Raw genomic sequence first — 25,969 nt, forward strand, 5'->3', positions numbered from 1 at the left:
GGTCACATGCAGTTGTGTCTCCCGGTGGCCCTCCTTTACCGGCTTCTGTTGATGCCCTATGCTGTCAACCTGTGAATAATCCCACCTGTGCCATTGCATCCTTCCTGGGAGCTGCTACAGATTAGGTAGCCCAGGCACCACCCAAACTCACCTGTCAGGATTCCTATCCCAAAGCACAGCTCCACTGACCACTAGAAGCACTGAGGCTGAGGGAGAACTCAGAGCCATCCTGGCTCTGTGCTGCCCACAATGGCATGACCAACACCACACACACACACACACACCCCAAGCTGGGAAAGGGACAGAGACACGACACACTGTTCCTAGCCAGACTTTATTTGGTGGCTGTGGGCCTAGCGTGACGCTGGGGACCTGGGCTCTCCCCAAGCCTAAGTTGGATACTACAGGATCACAGCTCCTACTAGGTAGCGGGCCATCACAGAGGACGTAAGTAGAGGAACAGGCCTGTCCATCGGAGGTGGGCCCTGCTGGGCCTCAGCTATTCAGAGTCGGGGACGCCAGAGGCGGGAAGCTGTGGATGGAAGGTTGGCCCGGGAAGCCATCCCTACTAACCTTGACCTCCTCTGCCAGGTTGAGTCAGGTGTGAGGAATACCAGGGGATGGGCCGCCTCTGTGCCACACAGCAGGGGGAAGTACCAGTCCTTTGATGAGTATATTGAAAAGACAGCAGTTTACCAAAGTCTCTAGAAAAGGGGTGTTGCCCTTTACAAGAAGGGGCAGGGCACGAGAGTAGGGCTTCTTAACAGGGAGGGGTCAGTCTCGGCCGGAGGTGCACCAGGCAGCTGTAAGCAGGAGAGAGAATAGTGGTCAGTGGTTGGGTTTATGGGGATGAAGGCTGGGATGGCTGTGGACAGAGAAGCCTTGAGCAGAGTACTCCAGGCCAGGCTCTGTGACCCCAGGCTCCTCCCTCAGGCCCCGTAGGGAGGTCTGCGGTGAGCTTTTCGGGTGAGCCCCCATGTGTCCCTGTCTACACACCAAGCCTTGGGTCGGGAGCTTGCATCTGGACTGGGATTCCTGATAGGAGCAAGAAGTCCCTGTAGGCCTGGGAAGCCTTTCTCTGAGGTTGGTGTGGCCCCATTCTCATGCGGTTTGTCCCCAGGCCCTCTACCTGGCACGGAGATCTGGGAGAGTGCTTCAGGCTGGCTCAGCGTGTCAACCTTGACGTGTCGGAAGGCCTTGCACACAGGGCTCTGCAGGTGCCTGCAAGCCGGGAGCACGGGTTAGTCCAGGAGGTGGGGATGAGGGGAGCTTTGGGTGTGGGCCCAGGTCTAGTCCTGCTCTGTCCTGGGAGAGAGGCTGTGACCTTGTGAGAAGCCTTTGCCTCTAGCCTGCCTACGGGAACAGGGTTAGACCTCTAGCCCTGATCTTTCCCGTCCTGATCAGCTGCAGCAGCAGGGGACAGCACTGTAGGAGCCTCTATGCTCATTTTGTCCCGAAGTACCTGGGTTCTTAGTCCCAAGGCCCTGAGTGTTCACTGCAGGGAAGAACAGGGGCAGAAGTGACACCCTCTGTCCTTGTGTGTTAGGTTGTACATGGGAAACTAGAAACCTCTGCAGTACTGTGGCTCCATCTGGGGAGGCCAGTGGGGTGCCTGGGCTGTGGTGCTCTAAAGCAGCCTGTGGCCAGGCCCAGGACGCTTAGCAGCTTTACCGACAGCAAGGCTCCAGGACCCAGTGCCTGATGACACAGGCAGGGAGGCTGTGGGGAAACTGAGTCAGTCCTTAGAGCAGAGACTTACATATACAGTGCCATATGGTGAGCCTGGGTCAGGGGTCTCAGTGTCTCAGAACCTGGCTGCTACTGTATGAAAGGCCCAAGCTGACCAGGAAGCTGGGCTCTTCACTGTCCTCCCCACCCTTTCCTTAGGTCAAGAAACAGGAGCCTAGAGGCAGTCAGCCCCACCTGCTGGCATGGGGTAGGGACAGGGCTGCACCAACCTCTTCCACTCCTCCTCTGTCTCCCAGAACTCGTAGATGACGAAGGTTAGGCCATCTGCCATCCTCACCGCGGCAACACTGTGTGGAAGTGACATGCACATGTGTGTCCGGCTGTGACTGCCTATCGTATGTCACAGCCCCCTTAGCCTCTCTTCCCACTAGTCCTCCACGGGGCAATGGTAGCTGGAGACATCAGAGACCACCATGACTCCAAGCCTCCGGGAGCATCCGGGCCACCTGGCTTGGCACCATGGTCCACAACGAGAACAGGGTTTTAAAAGATGCGTTTAAAACGCCTGGTTTTGAGGGGTGGGGAGATAGGTGCTCAGTAGAACGTGACTGAGACCTAAGTTCAACCCCCGAGGATCCATGTGAACAAAACTGGAGATCCTGTCTTGAAAACAATGCTGGGGCCAGGAATATGGCTCAGCAGGTAAAGGAGCTTGAAGCCTAGCCTGATAGCTTGAGTTTGATTCCCAGGACCTACATAGCGGAGGAGAGAACCAACTCCTGAAGTTTCCTCTGCCCTTGTGCTGGCTAGGTTTTATGCCAGCTTCACATAAGCCTGAGTCACCTGAAAGGAGGGAGCCTCAAATAAGAAAATGCTTCCAGAAGGCAGTATGCTTGCCTGCAGGGCGTTTTCTTAATCAGTGATTGATGGGGGAGGGCCCTGTCATCCCCCGGCTGGTGGTCCTGAGTTCTATAAGAAGGCAGGCTGAGCAAGCCCTGGGGGAGCAAGCCAGTAAGCAGCACCCTTCCTAGCCTTAACACCAGCGCCTGCCTCCACGTTCCTGCTCCGACTGCCTTTCATGATGAACAGGGATCTGAGGTGCAAGTGAGAGAAACTCTTTCCTTCTCAAGTTGCTGTTGGTTATGGGATTTCATCCCAACAGCAGCAACCCTAACTAAGACAGACCACACACCCTAACCCCTGGTACACACACAAGCTGGACATTCATCTCAGGAACCCTCCCCCCGCCCCCCATTGACCTCTGACCTACACACACAGGGATGTATGCATACAAAATACGTGGGTTTTTAAACCAAAGCACACAGCCTGTGCCTTAGTCTCTTTCCTGCCTTTTGCTCTTAAGACAACCCTAGGAAGCCCAGACCGGAACTAAAAAGAGGTACTCTCCCAGAATCCCAGGCGTGTCACTTGAGTGACCCAGGATGTAGCAGTGGTGTGACCATGTGGGTTCTGGTGGAGTCCCTGTCCCCACCAGCTCCTCCCGGCCCCTGGATGCCTTTCTTTCTCACATGTGGCTGAAGTGCAAGGAGGGACTCTCTTTAGGGAGAAGGCTGTGAGGGAACCCTACTGCTGCTCCATCATTGGTTTGTTATGCACCAGCCTAGAATCACATGCAGAGCTCGGGGTTCATGAGTGGATGGGGTGCCAGGTTGCCAGCCTCAGTCTATGCCAGCCCGTGCAGGTGCCTGCTCTGGTCTCTCTCTCTAGGCACAGCAAAGGCTACCATGAACAGTTGGGTCCATAAGAGTGTGGCTCCCACAGGACGATCACTGCCAGCCTGGTGACTGCCTTTGCCCCGCTGATGGTGGCACGGCAGGGCAGGTGTGGGTATTGGAGGACACAATAGGAGGAAGCCTTGTGCGCTGGTATATCCCAGGGTCCCATCCTTCAAGAAGGACTGGGAGGAGGGGCAACGAGGAAGGCCCAGGTGAGGAAACAGGGGTGCCTGGGGTACAGGGTGTAGTTCCCCTTCCCTCTCTTCCTTTAAGAACCATCATTGCGGGCTGGAGAGATAGCTCAGTGGTTAAGAGCACTGGCTGCTCTTCTAAAGGTCCTGAGTTCAACTCCCAGCAACCACAAGGTGGCTCACAATCATCTATAATGGGGTCTGATGCCCTCTTCTGGCATGCAAGTGTACATACAGATAGAGCGCTCATATACATTAAAACAAAATCTTTATCTTTGCCCCCATTGTCAGTCAAACCACCTGGCCTGAGCGTGTGGCTTCTCCCTATAACCCCACTATTTCTCAATCTATTTTCACAGAGAAGACAGGACAGACCTGGCTCCCAATGACACCATTTCAATGCACACCCTGTGGCAGCCCTCCTTAGGCCTTTCACCTATTCCTCTGTCCAGTCAAACCACTGTCACCCTTTCTTGATATTGACAATGTACAGACCCCTCACTGGTGCCCACAGTCCCCTGATCTGCCTTGCTGAGCTGCGCAGGGTAACAGGTCAGGAGTGGTAATGGCAAGCGACCTACGGTCTAGAAGACACCCCTCCTGGAGGCTGTAGAGAACTTCTCTCCTCAGTCAAGCGGGTACTGACTTGAGTCAGGCTCTGTGTTCTATAACAGTGGTCACACTGGGTGAGTGGAGTGCGAACCAGGGTGGCCTCAGCCAGCACATCGTTCTGTTTACCCTTCCTAACAAACTGCTTGCTGAGGAAGCCCAGGCCTGGGGGTGAACTCACCCACCACCTCCTACAGCTGGCATGGAGCTGAGCCCCACTTTCTAGGGTTCCCTGCCATATTCATCCCCTAGGGAAGGGCTGGCTCTGCCACTCCCCCCACCTGCCCCCTGCCAGCCAGAGACCTTGGCCTCCCTCCCCCCCCCCCCCGCCTCCCCCCCCAGTGCAGTAAGCGCTTTACTTACTGGAAGCAGTTCTTTTCTTCAGCCGTGCTCCGGAGGTACTGTCTCAGGGAATCCAAGAACTCACTCAGCTGCTCAGGGCACACGGCCATTTCCTGCCGGACCAGCTGCAGGTGCTGTGAGCCACAGTGGACGTAAACATGCATGCCAGGGCCTTCCCCAGCCACGTGGGCATCATTTCAACCCCGGCAGCCTACGCCTCGCTTCGGAGGGGTCACAATAAAATAAACCCACTACACTTTTTAGTCTTAGTTGTGAAAATCAATCAGCTAAAGGTGACAGGCCCAAATGGGTCAAGTCCCTGTGGGGTCCCCACAAAGAGGGCAGTAAGTAAGAAGGCTGCAGGGAGCCCCACCAAGAGGCACAGCCAGGGACCAATAGGCCGCTTTTCTGGCAAATGCACCGCCTGATGACTGAAGGGGTCAGATGGGCCAGACGCTTACTCAGAGCCAGGTCTGATGCTTTTTTATCAGAGTCTCAGCTAACCATGCTCCTCGGGGAGGGGTGGGCAGAGAGGTGGGCAGAGACATGGAGTCACCACCTCAGAGAGCTAGAGGAACAGGTCAGAGGAGAGGGGTGGAGAGGGTCTCACCATGTTGGTGCCTTCTTCATCCGAGAGGCGCTGTTGCAGGTCAAACGAGAGGGTCTGGAACAAGACGGTGATGCATAGGATGGAGGCTACCTCCAGAAAGGCTCCCAAGACCACACTCAGGGTATGGGGTACCACACACCTGGAGAGTTACAGTCCCTGCCCTGGTGTGCCATGGGTTCTGAGATCTCCCAGGCTGGAAGCAGGGTTCCCAGGGCCAGGCCTAGTGGACAGGCTACTTAGTTCCCAGGTATAGAGAGGTCTCAGAGGGGACCCTAGAACCAGTGAGCCAAGGAAATGGCAGAGAGTTCCTTATGGTCCAGGCCTCTGAAGTACTGGAAGGTTCAGAGACCAAGATGGGCCCAAATAAACTTGGCAAATGTGGCTGGAGCCATGAAATCTTAATAACAGGCACCCCGGGGTCCCCCAAATTGGGACAGTGTTTTAGCCATGATTTGATAAGAGCCCTAAGACCCCCTAATGTGTGTACTTCACCCCTAGCAGTGACCTTGGGTTCCCCATAAACCCATGGTATACACAGGGTGGCCTGCACGCTGCCTCCCCCAAAGCCCTGAACTGAAAATTTTCCACTTACATCCTATTTCCCAGCCTCCCTGGCCAGCTGCTGCCTGATTGTGCTTTGGGAACGCAGAAGCCATGCCAGCTCTGCGGGTCACCAGTACCTGGTGCCCGAGCACACAGTGATATTCAATCATTACATCAGAGCCCAGAACCCCGGGCCCCAAAGGTTCCTCAAGAGGGCTAAGCAGTAGAGTCTGGTCTGGGTTTAAACCATGTCCCTTCGCCAACTGAAAAAATCCATTCTTCCTTCAGTGTGGGTCTCCCAAGAACCACAGTCCCGGTGCCTGTTTACCCTCCCAACCGGCACGCGTGTAAGCAAGCAAGAGGCACATCCACTGTTTAAAAAAGCAGCTGCAGATGGGCCGATGGTTCTCAAATGATTGAACAAGGGCCTACTCCCTGAATCGCATCCCCGGCCGTGACTGACTTCTTGTCCACACATCTCAAGAAAGCGCCCATTGGACAAGATGTGTTTGCAGGTTTAGGTTTGTTTCTCTCACTTAACAGGCACTCGGGCGGCTACTGGAAGGCTGGAGCCCCATCAGGGACCCTTTGGCCTCTCCACAGTCAGATGGAGAGAGAGCCCAGCAGCACCCAGGATAAGCCCACCGCCCTCCAGGCACAGTTGGAGGCGGTGCTTGGCCACATGGGGGCGGAGCCAAGAGCAGGTTTGAATTGGCCCGTGCTTGTGCTTAGGCCAATCAGAGACCTCGGAGGATCCCGTCCCATCTCCAGGACGCCTAGGTGCTCCTGGTTACCAGCAAGCTTCGTTGTTAGGGCGACCGGGGTGCTAAAAATAAGCTTCAAAGCGCCTCCCTCCTGGGGCCCCCACTGAGTTGTTATGACAACCGGGCACAAGGTCCCCACCGCGCTGCTCTCACCCGGGGCAGGAGGCTTAAAAGAGGTGTGGGAGGGGTGACCCTCGCTTCAGCCACAGCCCTGCAACTGGCAACACATTTATGGACTGGATTGCCTCTCCTCCCATCAGACTGCCTTTCCACTGAGAAGGCCCATGGCTCCCTCCCATCCGTAGCTCAGAATGAACACCCAAGCCCCACTAAGTACCAGAGCTCATTGCCAAAAAAATACAGAAAAGCTGAAGAAGTGTTACCTGAATCTCGGGGCTCTGACACACCTGTCGCTGGGTGTAGGCAGGTGCGGGGGAGTCCTGCGCGCACATGTGTGGTGAATTTGGTAAAGGATGACTAACAATGCTAACGGGGCTAATGTTAGATGCTAACCCGTACAGCAGGCTCTAACCTGAGCCACCGGTGCCTTTGGTGAGGAACAACTGTCACCAGAGCAGGACGTTCAGGCTTAAAGAGGGCAAGCCACGAACTCAAAACCAAATAGCAGAAACGCAGCTCTAACAGAGGCACCCTTGAGCCTACTCATCTGCAAGCCCCTTTGAGAGTACTGTGGGTCACATACTGTCCGTAGAAACGTCTCTGTAAAGGCTGGTCTGCTCCATACTCCAGCACTATATTAAGTCGTCAGTAGTTTCCAGTTTGGAACCTGCCCTGGACCATCGTCCCTGGTTCCCTCTTGCACCTGCTTTTTGCCTTCGGTCTTGGAGCCAGTGTTCTTGGCAACATCCATAGCACAGACCCCCGGGGTTACTCTCTGTGCCTGGGTCACTCTCTGCTGCCTGCCCTCCCACAGACAGTGGCCCCTCTGTCTGCCTCTCTACAGCCCACAACCCACCAGGGCGGCTCAGCTTCCCAGCAAGCTCTAAAGTGGGTAGGGCTGGGAGAAAGGTGAGATGGGGTGGGGCGGGCCTACCTTGCTCTCCAGTCTTCCAATCAGCTCTGCCAACCGGCTTATCTGGCCCTCCAGCCCATCCTCCTTTGGCTCCCCCGTGGCTGAGAAAAAAGAGACCCTGGCGGTGGGCGGGGCCGTCCCGAGGGGGCAGAGCCCCAGCCCCAGTCTAGGCCCCAGGGCAGATTACTCGGACCCCCTTGGAGGGCAGTGCCCACCGGTGCTCTCTCACCCACAGGCAGGCTCTTCATCGGCTCCGGGGCCACAAGCTTGTGGTTGGGGATGTAGGGAGGAGTGGGGCCTCCGGAGCGGCTCTCGTTGACGGCATGGCTGGGTTTGCAGTGGTCCTGTCTGCATTGCATGGAGGAGAAACGGGTTTGATGAGGGCACCTGTGGGACCACGACTACCTCAACTGCCTTCACCGGGCACTTACAAAAGCACTGACCATGTCCTGAAATGTGCCCGGACTGCCCTGTGGGCCCCGAGTCTGCGGGATGGGCAGAGGGGTCTTCATTTTCTCCGAGGAGGAAAAAAACCATCATGCCAGACTCTAGAGCCCAGGCGCCTGTGCCCCACAGGCTCATTTCTATGGCGGAGGTAAAGCTAGGCCAGGCGTCTATCTGGCAGACCTCATAGTTCATAACTTCCGGCCAGAACAGGCTGAGCCCATGCTGAGGAGACACTATGCATCTTCCTCCCTTCCTATCTCTATAGAGGCCACTGTGCTGTGGATAGAAGACCTGGTTTTGTGTCAGTGAGACACCCCCCCCCGCCCCCACACACACCTAAACAAGGCAGCAAGAAAAAAAAAAATGGAGCCTGGCCCGAGCCAGACTCAGCTCCTCTTGCTCGTGTATCCTTCCTCCGTGCACACGACTCAACAGGCATGCTGCACTCCTAGTGCAGTGACTGGCACCCAACAGGGTCTCCAAAACTGCAGGGTGAGCAGCCAGTTCCTTAGGCACAAAGGGGGCCTTGCAAAACTAAGACTTACCAGTCAACAGAGTGTGTGGCTGACACCCCCACACATTGCCTCTGAACCCTTAAGTCCCTTTTTTTGAAATCTGTCTTCTGTGACCCCTGAAAACTTAACAAATCTTTCTCTGCTCAGCTCCCTCAGTGAGACAAGGCTAGTGGAAGCTTTGAGCTGTCAATCACAAAGTCTGTACAAACCAGCAACCAATTCAGTGTCCCTCAGACCATGAAGGGTTGCGTGGGAGGCCCCTTAAGCAGCAGGGTCTGCATAAAAGCTCTTCCTGGAACACAGCACCCTTGGGGGTTGTTCCAGGGCGGTGACACAGGGTAGCCCTGGGAAACTCGGGGCCTGGAGCCAAAAGTGTTGATATGTGGGCCAGCGTGAGATGTCTGTGGGCGTGGAGCTGGTTTTCCATCAAGACACATCACCCACTCCTTCCACTGACACCCCAGGGTTATCTCCTCCCAGTGGGGACAAGTGAGTGGAACCACACAGGGTAGGAAGGCAGTCAGGAAAATTGCCCAAGGCTGCTATCTGTCTGCAGCAGGAGAAAAAGGGCGAGTTTGATGAAGATGATAGATAAGAATAAATTAATAAAGGGAAAGCTGTCTGTTTCCAGAACGGTGGCTGTTCGACACTGGGGACTCGGGATCACAAGGCTACCCACATACGCAGAGTCATGAACTGTACTGCCAGGTGCTGAGCGCAAATATATTTGGCAATGTCGTTAAGAGCACCCTCACAGTGGGTGGAGGTCCTCACTGGCCAAATTTCACCCCCTCAAACCCTACCTCCATAGCAAAAAGAACATCCTGGTTATACTGTGACTCTGCCAGGCACACTGGAGTTGCACACAGAGAAAGCCAAGGCCACAGGTCTGGGCTTCCAGGCACCTGCCCACCTGTGTATGGGTCCCGTTTCTCCTTCACTGCTCTGAACAGACAGGAGTGTGCTCAGCTAGCTATAGGGACGGGAGGGGAAGAGGGCGCTCAAAGTTGAGCAAGCCCTTCTTAGCTAGAAAGACTAAAGTGTCCCTGTCCAGATACCAGGCACAGAGCACCCACCGTGTCCATGAGGAACATCTGGGTGCTTGCCAGCGTACCTGGAGACCAAAAGAGCAACACCGTGAACTCCATCCATCCCTCTCCATAGAGCCTCCTTTAGTATTAGTTTGGTCCAGCCCTACCTTCAAGAGTTCCCTCCCCCTCCCCAGATCTCCAGGTAACAAGGGAACCCTTGGAGACCCACAGGGTTTCTGACAAAAAGACACTTCCCTCAGATACTTCACTTTTGACATGTGGCCTTGTGTTCCCAACCTGCAGCCAGATCCCACTTCCCAAACTGGTTTCCAGTACGAGGAACTAACCCAGGCAGCTGGGCATTGTTGTGTGAGAACAAGAACTATGGTAAGATCTGCGGGCCTCAGGAGTGCATGTCCCATACCAGACATTCTCCTAAGCACATCCTGTCCCACATAAGCCCCTTGACTCGGGTGCTAGGTCCCAAGTTTGTCCTCAGATTGCAGTTGGAGAAACTGGGGGAGCACACGGAAAGGTACCCAGATCTGAGGGGCACAAAGAGTCAGGCTGCCGTGAGTACCCCAACATGCCCCACGGACAAACCGGATCTGGCTGGTCTGTTCTTCGATGGCTTCTACAGCACTTTCCACAGAGCTGAGCAGCGACTGGATCTGATTGGCTGTCTCCTTCAGGAGGAAGCGGGTCACAAACTGGTCCACATTGCTCCCACCTTCATACACCTGGGGGCATCGGGAGAGAACTGGGATGTGAGTGGGCTCAAATGGCTCTCAGTTTGCACGGTGGGGCTCTGAACTTTCTCCTGCATCCCGGAAGCTGCAGGGTATACCAAGCAAGGTCCCCATCTCCAGAGGCCAAAGGTGGAACTCTTTTTGTTTCATTTGGATCATCTCTGCAAGTCCAGAGAGCAGTGGTACTATCTTACATCTTACCCCTTGATGACCAGAGAGTATACTGGGCATAAAGGAGGTAGCAGTGTGAGAGCAATAATAATAGTGACACTGGTGTTGGTGGACCAATGATGGTGAAGACGGCAATGGAGATGCTGGTGATGGTGATGTGGTGGTGGTGGTGGTGATGGTGATGATAAGGTTGCCAATGGTAAAGATAGCAAAAGAGATGTTGGTGATGACAATTTTAATGGGGGGGGGGTAGAGGTGATGATGTTAATAAATGGTGATGCCGACGATATTATTGATTATGATGATGGTAATGGCGATGTTGATGATGGTAAGGGAGCTGGTAATGACACCATCAATCACGGATGATGGTGTTTTGGTTGCTACAGTAGACAGAGAGCACCAGGAGAGATGGCCTCTGCTCCCTTCTTTCTTCTACAAGAAAAATTCTTTGTGCTCCCCGAGTCTTCACGCTGCCAATCAGACAACTAACTGAAGAGAATTATGTCCGCAAGAGGGCTAAATGGCTCCTCAGGCAATCCCCCAAAGCCTGTGCTCAGGAGTGGGGGACAAAGCAGAGAGGTGGGCAGGCGCACATGGTGAGGAATGAGCTCTGGAGAGAGGATGGCAAGGGGTTCTCCTGCAGGCTCTGGCATTTGGTGCATGGCCGAGCCTCTCCTGGCAAGACCGGCACTGACATCCCTTGCTGTGATTCCTGCCTCTGCAGAAGGTTGCAGAGGTGGGAGAAGCTTGACCTCTTAGCATCAACGGAGTACAGAGGTAACCAGCACTGGGGAGAGGTGCTGGGACTCAGTGGCGGAGACTTCTCCCTCTGGAGCCGCCCCTCCCTCTGCATGCTGGAACGCTGCCCAGTCCCTGGCAAAGAGAGGCTCCCAAGGAAAGCAAATGAAACTATCCATCACTCTGACTGGGAATTAATTAGCAATAATTACACATTGGGCAACATGCAGGGAGACAGAGAGCCTGAGGAACAAGGCGTGGGGGCGGCACAGTGAGGGTACACAAAGGTGGACATTCTGTCCTGAGGCTTGGCTCCGGGCCACTGTGGGTACAGTGGAGAAGACATCCTATCCCGAAGTACAAGCGCCTTCTAGCTGCCTTTCTAAGAATCTGGCTACCCATGGCCGCCTGATGAGCATGGTGACAGAACATAGCCAAAACCACCATCACCACCTCCACCACCACCACCATCACCAAAACCCTAAACCCACAGGAGAAAGGCAGGCTCTGGGCAGGACAGGAGTGGGAGGTATGTTCACAACAAACCGACGCGGGCCTGGCTAAATACAATAAATGTGAATTCCAAACACAGGCCACCTTTTGGGGGCATTACCCTTTCCTCCCCCACCAAGAGTCAAGAGAGAGCAGCTCCTCAGCGGGACGGTCCGGAGGGCTGTTCTGCACGCCCCGTGGCAAAGCCATTCGCAGGAGCCACCCAGAGCCTTGTAGGACACTCAGATTTGCCAGATGGCTCTACAGACAGCCATTGAGACTCTCCCCTAACGCCATGCTTGAGCCACAGGGAAACATCCCCTAAGCGGGGAGCTGTAGGTGAGCAGTGGCTTCAGGGGTGAAGAAGGAAACCTATTAGCCACTAACAGTTCACTTAGATTTATTTATTTATTACATGTGCATGTGTGTGTGTGTGCTTGTGCCATGATGCATGTATGGTGGTCAGAGGACACCCTGTGGGTCTCTCCCTTCACCACGCGGGTCCTGGGGATTGAACTCAGATCAGAGCCTTAGGTTTGGCTGTAAGCTTCATGACCAGCCGAGCCATCTCGATGGCCAGATTAAATCAATAAACTGCTGAGATTCTATCTTCCCGTCTCAGAATTCCCAAGGTGAACAGGACATGTTTTAATGGCCTAAGAACAGGAGTGAGGATGTTTCCAGAGATGTTTCCTCTGTCTGTGTGTGTGTGTGTGTGTGTGTGTGTGTGTGTGTGAGTACGCGTGCTTGTGTGTCTGTGTTTTGAGACAGGGTCTCACTGTGCAGTCCAGGCTAGCCTACTTACTCTTGCTATGCAAACCATACTGGCCATGAACTTACAAAGACCCACTTTGGGTGGCCTCTGCCACCCAAATGCTGAGAGTAAGCGTGTATGTCACCACTCCCGGCTTCAGAAGCCACTGAATAAAATAAAAATGAAGATTTTTTTTTTTATCTTCTAAGCCATAATCAACGAAGCAGAGCAGACAGTCAAAAAGAAGAGCGTGAAAGAGGTGAAGAAAGACCGGAGCTGAGGAAGAACAAGAGCCATCAGCCGAGACGGAACATTCATTACGAAGAAAGGCATCCACAGTCCCCCCGGGTGCAGGCACCATTCTGGAGCTGATTAAACAAGAGGCAGCCGGGGCGCGCCCCATCAGAGCAGCAAAGGCTTTGCAGAGAGAAGCCGGAGCAGAAGGTTCTGCAATCACCCTCAATCAGGCAGACAGGGCCAGCTGCAATACTGCCAGGACGACAGAGCTTAAATGAGAAAACACGGCAAGAGATAAGGAGGCTGAGGACTCCGTGTGCGGCCAGGCTGTTATTACATCCTTTGGGGCTGGAGCGGGGGCCGTCATGAGCCTTGCTAACCTTGGGGACAGGGACCCAGCTGTCACATAAAGCGGGCCAGCTGAGTATCAAGAGGTTTCAACTCTTCATATTCTTTTCTTTTCTTTTCTCTCTCTCTCTTTTTTTTTTTTTTTTTTTTTTTTTTGAGTCTGTGTCTCTGGCTGGCATGAAACTCCTAACAATCCTCCTGCCTCAGCCTGGGGAGTAGCTAGAAATGGCACATTTGTATCACTACATCCGACTTGTTTGTATTCTTTTTAAGATGTATTTTTATGTGTCTGCAGGTGCCCTTGGGAAGCCAGAAGAGGAAGCAGGCGTTCAAAGGGGTTATGAGCAGGGAACTGAACTCGGGACCTCTGGAAGAACAGCAAGAACACTTGTTACCTGCTTGAGTTCCTGTCCTGACTTCCTTCAGTAATGAACAGTGATGTGGAAATGTAAGCCAAGTGAACCCTTTCCTCTCCAACGTGCCTTTCTTTGGTCATGGTATTTCATCATAGCAACAGAAACCCTGACTGAGACACATCAATAATCCTGGTACCCAGGAGCAAAGGCAGGTGGATCTCTGCGAGTTCAAGGCCACTTAGGGGTTTGTGATAAGACCCTGCCTGAAAAGAAAAATAAAAAAATAAATAAATCAACACTCTTAAAAATCACGGGGTGGGGGTGTGTGACTAGATGGCTCAGTGGGTAAGAGCACTGACTGCTCTTCCGAAGGTCCTGAGTTCAAATCTCAGCAACCACATGGTGGCTCAAAACCACCTGTAATGAGATCTGATGCCCTCTTCTGATGTGTCTGAAGACAGCAACAGTGTACTTGTGTATAATAATAAATAAATCTTTGGGCTGGAGCGAGCAGGGACTGAGCGAACAGAGTTGACTAGAGCTGACCGAAGTGAGTGGGGCCCACCAGGAAGAGCAGAGGTCCTAAAATTTCAATTCCCAACAACCACATGAAGGCTCACATCCATCTGTACAGCTACAGTGTACTCATATACATAAAATAAAATAAATAAATCTTTTTTAAAAATTACAGAGACAGCACTCGGGAGGCAGAGGCAGGCGGATTTCTGAGTTCGAGGCCAGCCTGGTCTACAAAGTGAGTGCCAGGACAGCCAGGGCTACACAGAGAAACCCTGTCTCGGAAAAAAAAAAAAAGTTTCCAGTATCATCCACCAAAACCTACTTCGTCCTCAAGGTTCTGGGTGAACTGTGACCGAACCTGGCACTCCATAGTTTGTATTCTGAACTTTGTTTTACTGAATTCCTATGATTTCGTATAATAAAAGAAAACACAATAAAACTCTAAGTGCATCAAACAAAATAGATAAAAATATTCAGAGAAAAACAATAATTAAATGACGAGATACCATTTAGTGTGAAAAGTTAGCTTTCCGCTGTTCCACGAGAAAGGTGCGTTAGGAAATCATAAACAGGGAAAAGGGCCAGCAAGCTGGCTCAGCAGGCAAAGGCGCTTGCAGCCAATACTGACACCCTGAATTCAATGCCTCGGACCCATGGTTGTAGAAAGAGAGAAGCAACACACACACACACACACACACACACACACACACGTGCACATAAGCATGAATGCACGCATGTGCACACATACTTGCACATGGTCACATACACACACAGGGACAGTTTTTTGACTTCTCTAAAGCCAGCTGCAACATCGCAGAGATGTCATTCTAATGTGCAGAAGAGACTGGCTTTGTCCTTTTTAGAGAGTGCATTTCAGCTGCATGCATTTCCCAACAGAAACACAACGTCTATTTTCAGGTCTGGTCTCCCATAGTCTCCAAATGTCCCTCTTAGGCTCCTGTGAGAAAGTGTCAGGTGGCCAAAAGATGGGTCCACACAAGACAGGATGGGGGAGGAGGCTTACTGGTCACCCGTCTTTATCACTATGCAGTGAAGGCAAGAGATGGGTCAGAAAATGCTGGGGACAAAGATACTGCATGGTGGCATCTGTGGTGGCTGTGAACATACCAAAGGTCAATGGTTTGTATTTCAAAATTTCAAATTTACCAAAGCACTCCATTCACATGAAGGAAAAAAGACCAGTCATGACCATGAACCCAAGCCAACGGAGGACAGGAATTATAAGACGAAGCATGGATAAATTAAAAAAACATAACACATATTAAATAAGTGTATGGGGCTGGTATGAGAAACAGCTAATCAAAATAGACAAAACTGTTAAAAATAGTTGAAAGTGTCAGATGCTCACATTCCAGGACTGAAGAAGCTGAGGCAGAAGGATGGTAAGTTAGAGGCCAGCCTGGTCTACACAGTAAGATCCCAGGCCAACAAACAACATGAAAGAAAAGAAGGAAGGGCCAGGCGTGATAGCAAGAGACTTTGATCTCAGCACTCAAGAGTTAGAAGCAGGTGGATCTCTGAGTTTGAGGCCAGCCTGGTCTACAAAGAGAGTTCTTTGTTTTTTTAATAGGAAAAAAAAAACCCCACTTCTATATGTGCCAGGGACGGTGAATCATGCAGAAGATGTCCGGCCATATGACCTGCTCCCCCGGCGGTTGTCCCACCCAACTCCCAACGCAGAGAGAAGGCACTCTGGGAGACAGAGCCGAGTGCGGGATGATGAAGGATGACGCTCTGATGCGAGTGCATTACGGAGCGTGGACTGTTCAATATGAGAGAATCTAAAAATAGAATCCACCCATCGATGGCTGAGGCAAAGTCATCAGACCACAAAAAAAAAAAAAAAACAAAAAAAAACCCACAGGCATCTGAGCAGCTTCCTCACCATCGCCCAAGACAGAACAAAGAGGAAGAAAACAACATTCCCCCCCCCCTCCTTGTACAGGCTGAACTGAAGAGGGTTCTAAAATAAGAGCTGGCATTAATATTGCAATTAGTGAAAAGATGCTGGAGAGATGTACTTGAAAGGCCGGGGCTTGGCGTCATTGTAGTGCGTTAGTTTCTGGGGAGCATGTCACATGTACCACAGACACTGAAGGAGCCAAGGCTAGCCCCCATGCAGGAGGCTAACCCAGCTAACCATGACCCAGGCTACTACAACAGAAATCAAGGTGACAGAATTCAGTAACCACCAGAGACGGGAAGGCGCCTTAGTTAGGGTGTCTTGGGCTGTGCAGAAACCCTGTGACCAAAAGCAACTTGGGGAAGAAAGGGTTTCTTTCAGCTTATACTCCCACATTACTGTCCACTGACAGAAGACAGGGCAGAAACCCAAGGCAGGAGCTGACACAGCGGCCATGGAGAAATGCCACTTACTGGCTTGCACCCCAAGCCAGCTTTCTTACAGCATCTAAGACTACCAGCCCAGGGATCACACCCCACAAAGTAAGCTGGGCTTTCTCCTATCCACCATCAATCAAGAAAACACCACAGGCCAATCTGTTGGGGGAAATCTTCTCAGCTGAGATCAACTCGGATGACCCTCGCTTATGTCAAGTCGACACAAAAACTAGTCATCGTGCAAAGAAAGCATCAAAGATCAGCAGCAGGCTGCCTTTCTACAAACAGGCCAGCTAGGAGATACCTGAGAAGGAGAAAAATACTCAGTGACTGTTGTCAGGCCCTGCAAGGGTGTTCCCGAGTCACCCAGGACCACGGTGACCACCTGAGGTCACCCGAGGCCACCCAAGGCCACATGTGCAAGGTCCTAGTGGCACCACAGCTAAGGCTGGGCAGATCCTCCTGGGAGTTCAGCTCCTCTCTCTCCCTCATGGAGGGTGAGGTTCTGATCCTGAGAGCCATGATCAAAGAGTAGGTGGAGCACTGTAAGGAGAGCCCAGTGCCTCATTACAAGCCTTACAGCAACAGAGCAGCTCCTAGGCGGGAGGGAGAGGCCAAGGAGCTCTTGCTACAAAATCCATCTTCCCCTCCCCTCCCTGTCGCAGCCAGCCGCAGCTGAGCAGGCTGACACCCTTGCCTGGAACACCCTGCTAATGCTTAAGCCACCACGGACACTGGGGCTGTCAGCAAAATTGCCACGATGACAATCTTCAAGAGGAGCTCTTGCAGGGTCTTAAAATAATTGCAAACAGCAAGCACAATGCCAGAATGTCAGTGTGTGTGTGCGTGTGTGTGTGTATGTGTGTCTATGTATGTGTGTCTGTGTCTGTGTGTGTATGTGTGTCTGTATATGTCTGTATCTGTGTATTTGTGTGTGTATCTGTGTGTCTATGTATGTGTGTCTGTGTCTGTGTGTGTATGTGTGTCTGTATATGTCTGTATCTGTGTATTTGTGTGTGTATCTGTGTGTCTATGTATGTGTGTCTGTGTCTGTGTGTGTATGTGTGTCTGTATATGTCTGTATCTGTGTATTTGTGTGTGTATCTGTGTGTCTATGTATGTGTGTCTGTGTGTGTATGTGTGTCTGTATATGTCTGTATCTGTGTATTTGTGTGTGTATCTGTGTGTCTGTGTCTGTGTGTCTGTGTGTGTATGTGTCTCTCTGTGTGTATGTGTCTCTGTGTGTCTATGTCTGTGTGGGTATCTGTGTGTTTGTGTGTCTATGAATCTCTGTGTGTGTGTTTGTGTCTGTGTGTGTCTTTGTGTGTGTAGGGGGGTTCAGACTCAGCAACGTTTGGGTACATGGCAAGAAGGGGCCCTCCAGCCAGCTGTGGGCAGGGCATGGCACAGGCCACGTGTGAGAAGCTGAGGGAGCTGGTATTGACCTATGCAGTCCTGCACTCAGCAGCTCAGAGGACCCACTTCCTTCAGTTCCTTCAAGGCCTGGAATATGGATGCTCTGGCTTCACAGACAATGAGAGTGAGACTACAGTCCTTCAACCTGGTCCCTGACCAGACCAGCTAAGTGTTCTACTGCATATGGGTCAGCTGCTTAGGAGACATCTTTGCACTCCTGGGTCAAGTTCAGATAGATAAACCTGCAGTCCCTGCTTTCAGATCCCTAGGTCTGCACTGTACCTTAAGCAGCCAACCCCTTGGGGACTCCTGCTTCACAAGACTTCCACTCCAGGACCACCCTTGACCCTGAGAAAGGCCCTCACACTCTGATGCACAGCCTACAGGATAGGGCTATCCACCAAGGTGCTCCTCTAAGTACGTGGCTTATCTCCGCTCCTCAGTGAGCCCTCGGTCAACATTTGCCGCCACAAATCCAGACACCCTTGAACAGCAATGATCAGAAAGATCTAGAATAAACTAGCACTCAGATCTTAGTTTCCCGAAGGCACTACCCACACCCACTGACCTTCTTAGTGTAGCCCATGGCCTTCAGGACTGAGTGGTTCAAAGTCTCCAGGGAGGCCAGGACATCTTCATAGTCTCCCATGTGTTCCACAAAGTAATCTGGGGAAGGAGATTGCAAAGGTCAGGGGTCACAGAGGACTCCACCCCTCTCCCTTGGGCCCTCCCACCAGGCCCCAACCTAGGCCCATACTGCTGTGCCCTCCTCTGGCTGCCATTGATTCAGGTACCTACCACACAGTTCCTTGGTGTCCACGTGGCTATAAAGGGAGGGAAGGAGGGAGGGAATAAAGGAGAGAGAGAGAGAAAGAAAGAGGGAGAGGGAGTTAGCCGTCCTTAAATTGCTTGCTGTTTCTGACCCTCTGTGCAGAAAGTGCTTGCTGCCCTTCCCCCATCCTAGACACTGATGTGAGCCCCACTTTCTAGAAGGTAGAAGATGGAGGGTAAGCTACCTGCCTGCCTCCTGTTCTGTTTTCTTTCCTTATTTGGAGACAAAGTTATATTATGTAATTCAGGCCGACCTAGAACTCTCATGATCCTCCTGCCTCAGTGTCTTGAGTGTTGTGGTCACAGACTTATGCCACCATATCTGGTGGTGTGTTTCTCTCTCTCTCAGAGCTCGTGGGCCATATTATGAGTGGATGGAACTAGTCAGGGGCTGAGCCTAGGAGAGGGGAAAGGGCCGCAGGGTGGGCTGTGACTATCGCAGCTTGTCAAAACAATACCCCTTCCCCTCCTGAGACTCTTGGAGCGCTGGGTCAGCCTCCATCATAGCCCTGAACTTCACTCCTTAGACCAAAGCAGAGAAGGGGTTGGTCCTTGCTGGGGGTTGGGGGATGTGTATAAAGGCATCAACACCAGATACTGCAGCAGAGAGACCAGGCAGGGTCTGGGTGGGGTCTGATGCCTCCTTTCTGGGCTTAGCCTCTCCTCCGGCCCAGGGCTGGCTGTGGTAGATCCTATGTTCAACAGCATACGTCTGGGTAAAAGTTTTCTGTAGACTCCAAGGCCGGTGGCAGTGACTGCCTTGGAATTCCTCAGACAGCCCGGAATGTTGCTTCTGATGAGTGAGTTGTCTGGGTCAGAAAGGCTTAGCAACTCAAGGGGCTGATGAACATCCGTAGTTTCTACTTCGGGGAATATTGGAGGCAAGAATCCAGAATGTTTTCAGAATTGTGACCTCCCCTAAAGTAAGTCTCCTACCCCATCCTCCAGCACAGCCTCTGTTTTTTGTTTTTGTTTTTGTTTTTTTAGACAGGGTTTCTCTGTGTCCTGCAACTCACTCAGGCTGGCCTTGAACTCAGCGATGCACCTGCCTCTGCATCCCAAGAATGTGTGACTCAGTGTGTTCCCAGGAGGCTGCAGAGAAGCTGAGACCTCATGCGTCCTGGAGACAGTGTCCCCTGATCTACTGTGAGAACCAAAGTCACTCCTACGTGGTGGCATGCCCAGAAAATCATACCCTGTCAGGTCTCCAGCCTCAGCTCTGTGCTACCGCTTTCTACGCAAACAGCAAACTGGCCTGGTAGCAACCGTGTACCCACACCACCACTAGTCTCTGGGCCCCCCAAGTAATCCAACCTGCCCTAGCACCCTAGAAACATTAGTCCTCCGCACCTTAGTGGGGCAGAGGAAGGTGACCAGGTGGCTGTTGCCCATCTAGGCTGAATTCAGGAGCATCAGATAAAGGACAGTGCACACCCATGCTGGCTTTGGAGGCCAGGTGCCCTGTGAGACTGTGCTACGGGGTCCAGGTCATGAGTGAATTGTAGAAGACAATTCAGTTGGCTTCAAAGTCAGAAGTGAGGTTCAGGATAGAGTTGGGATTTTATACGCATTCCAGGGGTGGTTTGGGATGGTGGTTCACAGGAACAGGATCTTAGAATGTAGATCCTGGGGTAGTACTGGGATTAGAACAGAACGGAGAGAGAGCAGGCAGGGTCATGGCCAAGTTCCCATCAGTCCTGTGTATACTACAGCAGGTCCAGGGTCTCTTACCCCTTGGTAGCACATAGGACAAACTCTGTGGCAGTCACACACACGCGTACAGACGCGCGCGCGCACACACACACACAGCTTGGCACACAGCTTGGCAGTGAGGGCCAAACAGGTCTGATGTTTGGATTACTGGGTCAGGGGAGTTCCAGGCCTCTTGCCCTTAAACAGGACCTTGGCATTGTGGAGATGGGAGGAACCTATACATCCCCCCCACGGTGCCCCACGGTGCCCCACGGTAGCCCGGGCTCACTTGGTGTTGTCTGAATCGATGGTATGGAAGAGGCCCTCCAGCTCCTTTTCATTAAGGACGCCATCTGCGAAGAAGAGTTGAAATTCCTCCAGGGACAGTTTCCCGTCATCTGCAATGGACAGGCAAGGAAGCAAGTGGCTGTTTGTCTCCGAGAGAAGAGCACACAGTGGTAGCCCACAGCCTATCCCCACCACCACTGATTCAGCTGACAAACTCCCTGTGGTCAGCCTGAGGCCTCCCCACCGGTAATCCCAAACCATCGGCGAAAATGGAAGCTGGTTTCTGGGGAGCAAACACCTTCGTGCCCTCTACCAGGCACTCACCCCTTCTGCTCTTCCCTCAGTCATCTGACACAGACACTATTTAAGTAACATGCGTAACCTGACACCACCAGCCTATAGGGGTCACGCTCAACCCCGGCCCCATATCCCAGGCTCTGGGATAGTCTGAGCATAGTCCCTCTATTGCATCCTTCCTCAAGGCAACAGCAGTTTGAACTCAGACCTTCAACCTAACCTAGAGCAGGACTTTGTGCCACACGGTAGGTGCCAGCACAGTCCCCCACCCTTTGGGTGGCTCCATCTTTCGTGAAGTAGCTGGGCTGCATGGAAAAGCTGAGGTCAGCGCTAGGCTCAACGCACGTGTGCTGTAATTGATTAGTCATGTCTGTCCCGGGCACAGCATGGGGTGTGCCAACACCAGGCCCAGTTTCCCTCTTGACTGCTTCCACCTGCTTCTCATGGGTGGTACTCCAGTGTCCTCCGTACCCAGAGAGAACAGGGAGCTGGAAGACGGGGCTTGCAGATTCTCTGATCACAAGCCTGCTGACATTTACTTTGGGTGCTAGCCACAGGCCTAATGAGCACAGATGAGCTATTAAGAGGAAAAAATATCCTCCACTTGGCCTCTGGTCCAATTAAGAGAAGACAAGTTATCCTGTAGCTTCATCACTTCTGCCGATGACCCAAGCAGGGCTGTTTGCAGGTGGTGCTACTAATGAGCAGAAGCCCAGCCTGCCGCAATGACCTTTCGAATAGCAAGAGCCTGTGAGTCTCACATCCCGGAAAGGGGAGGCTGACTGATCCTCACCCTCTGCTAAACGTCTATGCCAGTCTTCCAGCGATACCCAGGGGGGCCAGTCAGGACTCTCATACTAGCCTTCCCTCGGGCTACCTCGTGCCCACCATGTCCAAGCTAGTCTTTATCATGAGAGCCTCCCAGAGACACACAGCCTTGTTCTCATGATGGAAGGCATCCTGAATACATTGGCAGAGGCCCTCTTTTGCTTTGGGCATAGTGACCTCACTGAGAAGACAAGTCCAAACACTTCAACCTGTGGGAGTGGTGGGGGTCAGGAGGGTGCAGTCTAAAGCTCCCTGCAAGCTGAAGTTGACACTCCTGTAACTTGTGTTGGGGGCAGGGGCCAGGCCTCTTTCCCTGGGTAGTGCGGGCTCTGCACAGTGCTACCACATCTTCGGTACTGTTTGATTTCCCTACATCCCTGTGTTGTGTGTGGACTCTGCAGGTGATTCTTCACTGCAAGGCCTGGGAAGATGCATATCATCTGGGACAGGCCCAAAGAGGGCAACACTCCTCTGCAATGATCCTAACCCAGGCCTGTTCCTCTGCCTTTTCATAACCTAAAGAACTCCACCCCACCCCACCCCACCACCACATGGGACAGTTAACAACAGCTCCTAGGAAGGACATAGGAGCTGGACAAGGCTGGAGCCACCTTGAATTGAAGCCCACTTGGGAAGGGCCTTAGGGCAGGTGACAGGTGGAGGCCTCGTCAATACTTCCTTCCTGGACGAACATGCTACTCTCTGGTTCTCTTTTGAAATGTCGTAGGTCACTCACATACATCTCTTTACCTTGCCCCAAAGCTCAGAGCAGCACAGGACAGCTGTTACCACTTCAGCTTACAGAAGGGGAAACTGAGGCCCAGAACAGCAATAGGACTTGACCTCTGGACTTCTTGTGCTCTTCATCTTCAGGACCATAGTTGTCCCTGTCCCCACCCCTAGCTCTTTCCCATGAAGCATCGGGACAGGGAGAGTGTGGGCAGTGGAGCACCTGGAAGGAACTCACCGTTTTTATCCGCGCGGCGGAAAATCTGGAGAGAGGAGGGCTGGAGTCAGTCCTGAGATGAGCCTGGGCAGGTGCCCTGAGCAGCCTCGTGACCCAGCTGAGAGCCCTCTCCCAGGAGCAGCTTGGGTGAGACTTGGAAGCCCAAACTCCCCTGGGAGACTTCGAGGCTGGGACGCAGCATGGAGAGACTGCAGCAGGCAGAGGCCCTCCCCATCCTTCACAAGCTATCAATCCCTCTTCCCACTGCGCTGCCAGCCTGCCCACGGCTGCTGACAGACACACACATTCGTGCTACACACTCACGCACACCCACACGCATCTCTGCAGGTGTGTGCACACTCATCCCTCTAGACTCTCCCATCACTGAGCACACAGCTGCACCCAGCCATGCTCAGAGAGGCCCACGAGAGCTCCACGCCTTCCTACTGTTTTTTCAGGACCCACCTCCCCTTGCTCTGGCTTGCCTGGGTTCCTTCTGAAGGTGGTGATCTTAAAACCTGGTGACAAGATCAGCCCACAAGAAGTATGGCGTCATTTATGGGATGGGGAGAGAGGGCAGGCAGGGATGTTCTGGTTGCAACTGGCAGATGGGATTGGGGAGCAGTCCTAACCTGGGACCCGCAGTTTGAGACAAAGTCACTTCCTGCTCTGCTGACATTTGAATCCCTTAAGGTCAGTTGATGGTGGGTGCTGGGTGCCCAGGGCCAAGAGGCTGTTCTAATAATTGCACACAAAAGCTTCCAAAAGCTGCTCTGTCCAGGCCATACCCCAGGTAGGTGGACCAGCAGCTCCTGACTAACCAAGGTGTCTGCTAAGACCTCCCCAACTCATAGAAAAGGGAATTGATGTCCAACCCCGAACCCACTGAATCAGTATTGTCTTTTAACCAACTCTGTGTGGTGTTGATGTCCCAGTACTGTAAGGTCTGAGACGGTTCAGGGCCCTGGAGGAATTGGCTCCCTTATCCAGAAGGAGAAGTCAGCCTATAGCATGCCCAGGCCCTCCAACTCCCTTAGTTTTCCTAGACTCAGGGAGGTCTGTCAGGGATCTGCCAAGCCAGACAAGACGCGCCACTCCTCAAGTCTCCGTGAGTCAAAAGACAGGTGACTCTGCTCACCTGCAGCCCACAGAAACAGGGCAAGGGAGCTGTGCGCTCTCTGGGGACCCCTTGGCCCTCAAGAAACCTAGGTGTCGAAATGACTAGGTTGATGTGGCCCATATGACATCAGGTAAATTGGCTCCCGGAGCCAGCATGAGTGACACTTTCCTTCTACTCCGTATCCCACCTCACAGGGGAAGAAAGAGGCTCAGTCAGCACCACGTGTGGAGGGCAAGGGGCTGAACAAGGCTTCCCTGAAAGAGGGCAAGTGGCCACCTCTACTCTGGACTCTGGATCCTCCTGCCCTGTGTGTGCATATCTCTGTGTGTGCACACCTCCTCTGTGTGGTATGTGTGTACAGGCATCTCTTGCTTGTTCCCAGAGGCACCAGAACACCCATTTCCAAAGCCCTCCTGCTCAGACACACCCACAGGTTCTTAGATCTAGCAAGGGAAGCCAAGTGGGGAATAGGGTTTCCAGTCCCCTGGCACTTGTAGGGGTATGTGGCACCCACTTGCACGCGCGGGCGCGTGCACACACACACACACACACACACACATGAACTCATGCACACACTCAAAAATACCCCGATTCTCTCAGAACCCCATAACATGTACAGGCACCCCCCCCGGGACCAGTCCCATCCCCCAGAAGCCCCTCCACGGACCACCAACCCTTTCCTGCCTATATGCCACCCCACTCTGCGGGGCTGGGGTGGGGAGAGCGGTGTGGTGCATGAGGCACGAGGTGGGATGAGGAGTGAGTCTGGGGTCCAAGAGTGAGGAGAAAAGAACAGGAAGACAGTGAAGGAGGACAGCTGCTCAGGGTGGAGCTGGAGGGTGAGGACGCCTAGGTCCAGGCAATGATTCTGATTTTATGGAAAGAGAGGAGGTGGGGAAGGGGCTTCACTCGCAAAGCGGCACAGCACGGGGGCTCATCTACATCCACAGAGAAGAGAGCAGTGGTGGTTCGGAGCTGTGTGTGGGGCTGGTCTCAGAGAAGTATCAGTGCAGGGAAGAATCCAGGATAGAGAAGAGGGTGCTAGCAGTGCCTAGTTCTTGTCCCTATCGTAGGGACTCAAGTGATGGTTTGGTTAGGACCTGAAGAGGGGAATAGCGGTGGTTCTCCGGGACTGGGCTATCCTATCGGATGCGGGGATGCGGGAATGTGAAGGAGGAGATGTAGAGGGTCTTGCGGCTCCAGTGGGGACCGGCGCCCCAGCCGCGATGGAAGGGGAGTAGGGTGGGTCCGTGCTATGTAATTAGTGGAAACGGGAACGTGGAGGGGGGCGACTGAGGAGAGGGTCCGCGGTGGGTGCGGACCCAAGCCTCAGCCGCGATGGGGTGGTGGGAGGGCTCGCTCTGGAGATCCCCACGCGGAGGAGGGTCCCAGGCTATGAGATATGGGGATGCAAGGAAGCGGAAGAAGAGGATGGAAGTGAGGGTAATACGGTCCAGGTGGAGTTGGGGGCTTGGACGGGGGTGTCCCTGCGGGAAGAAGAGGTCCCAGCTATGGGATGTGGAGATGAGGTAAAGTGGAGAGAGGAATGGAGAGGACCGTGAGGTCTGGGTTGGGGGACAGGCGTCTCAGCGGCAGTGAGAGTTGGGGCTTGCGCTCGGGGTCCCGGCGCCAAGGAGGGTCTCGGCAATAGGATGCGGGGATGCGGGAACGGGTAGGGAGAGAATGGTGGAGAGGGTCCTTAGGTCCCGGGTGCGGACTGGCAACCAGCCGCCCTGGGCGGAGGGTCCCGCGCGTACTCACGTCCAGGATGACGGCTGTGCCCCCTCGCGATGCGGCGGGCCCGGGGCCGGGGTCTGCGGAGGGGATGTCGGGGACGAGCGGTGCGCGGGGTTCCCCCATCCTGGCGCCCACCCAGCGCAGCAGCCCGCCCAGCGCGCGGCCCTGCGGCGGCGGCTCCCGGAGCAGCCTGTGCGCGCCGGCCCTGCACAGGCGCGCCGCCCGCTCGCACATCTCGCCCGCCGACCCCCGCCCGGCCGCGCCCCCGCGCGCCCCCTGCCCGCGCCCGCCCGCGCGCGCCGCTCCCGCCGCCGGCCCCGCGGCCCGGACACCGCGGGGACCGCCAGTGCCGGGGGTGGGGGGGCTACCCGGACCCCGAGCCACGTGCTCCGCGCCCGCCACCCCCACCCCGCCGGCCAAGAGCGGAGGCAGGGGACTGCCCGCGGGGACGCGGGGCCTAGCGACCGGACCCTGGCACGGCCCCCGAGGGGGATGGTTTCGTTCACGCAGGACTTAGGGCGGGTGTGGAGGAGGGTGGGGGCCCCGGGATTGTGCCCCCGTCCCCGCCAGGGTCTCGCT

The 25,969-nt window shown here is 53.7% G+C and overlaps 1 protein-coding gene across 1 annotated transcript; it reads right to left on the reverse strand.

Annotated features, from left to right (window-relative positions):
• Positions 1-327: 327 nt before the first annotated feature.
• Positions 328-25,624, reverse strand: Necab2 (N-terminal EF-hand calcium binding protein 2). Its single transcript, XM_021170366.2, has 13 exons — positions 25,415-25,624; positions 22,555-22,579; positions 20,464-20,572; positions 18,450-18,475; positions 18,220-18,317; positions 10,114-10,250; positions 7,747-7,865; positions 7,539-7,618; positions 5,178-5,231; positions 4,589-4,701; positions 1,959-2,036; positions 1,130-1,221; positions 328-803 (listed from the first exon to the last, which is right to left on the reverse strand). Exons 1-13 carry the CDS (start codon positions 25,622-25,624, stop codon positions 775-777), a joined length of 1,170 nt encoding a protein of 389 aa, XP_021026025.1. The 3' UTR covers positions 328-774.
• Between the last annotated feature and the right edge of the window lie 345 nt (positions 25,625-25,969).

Source organism: Mus caroli, unplaced genomic scaffold (assembly GCF_978045245.1).
Source record: "Mus caroli unplaced genomic scaffold, Mus_caroli_1 scaffold_10, whole genome shotgun sequence".
NCBI lineage: Eukaryota > Metazoa > Chordata > Mammalia > Rodentia > Muridae > Mus > Mus caroli.

Excerpts from the sequence above, each read along its gene's own strand:
- Necab2 (XM_021170366.2), bottom strand. The coding sequence starts at position 25,624 with ATGTGCGAGCGGGCGGCGCGCCTGTGCAGGGCCGGCGCGCACAGGCTG. Across the intron at positions 5,232-7,538 it reads TTGGAAGACTGGAGAGCAAG|ACCCTCTCGTTTGACCTGCA; the intron begins GTAGGCCCGCCC and ends GTCTTGTTCCAG. Across the intron at positions 1,222-1,958 it reads ACAGAGGAGGAGTGGAAGAG|GCACCTGCAGAGCCCTGTGT; the intron begins GTTGGTGCAGCC and ends CCCGGCTTGCAG.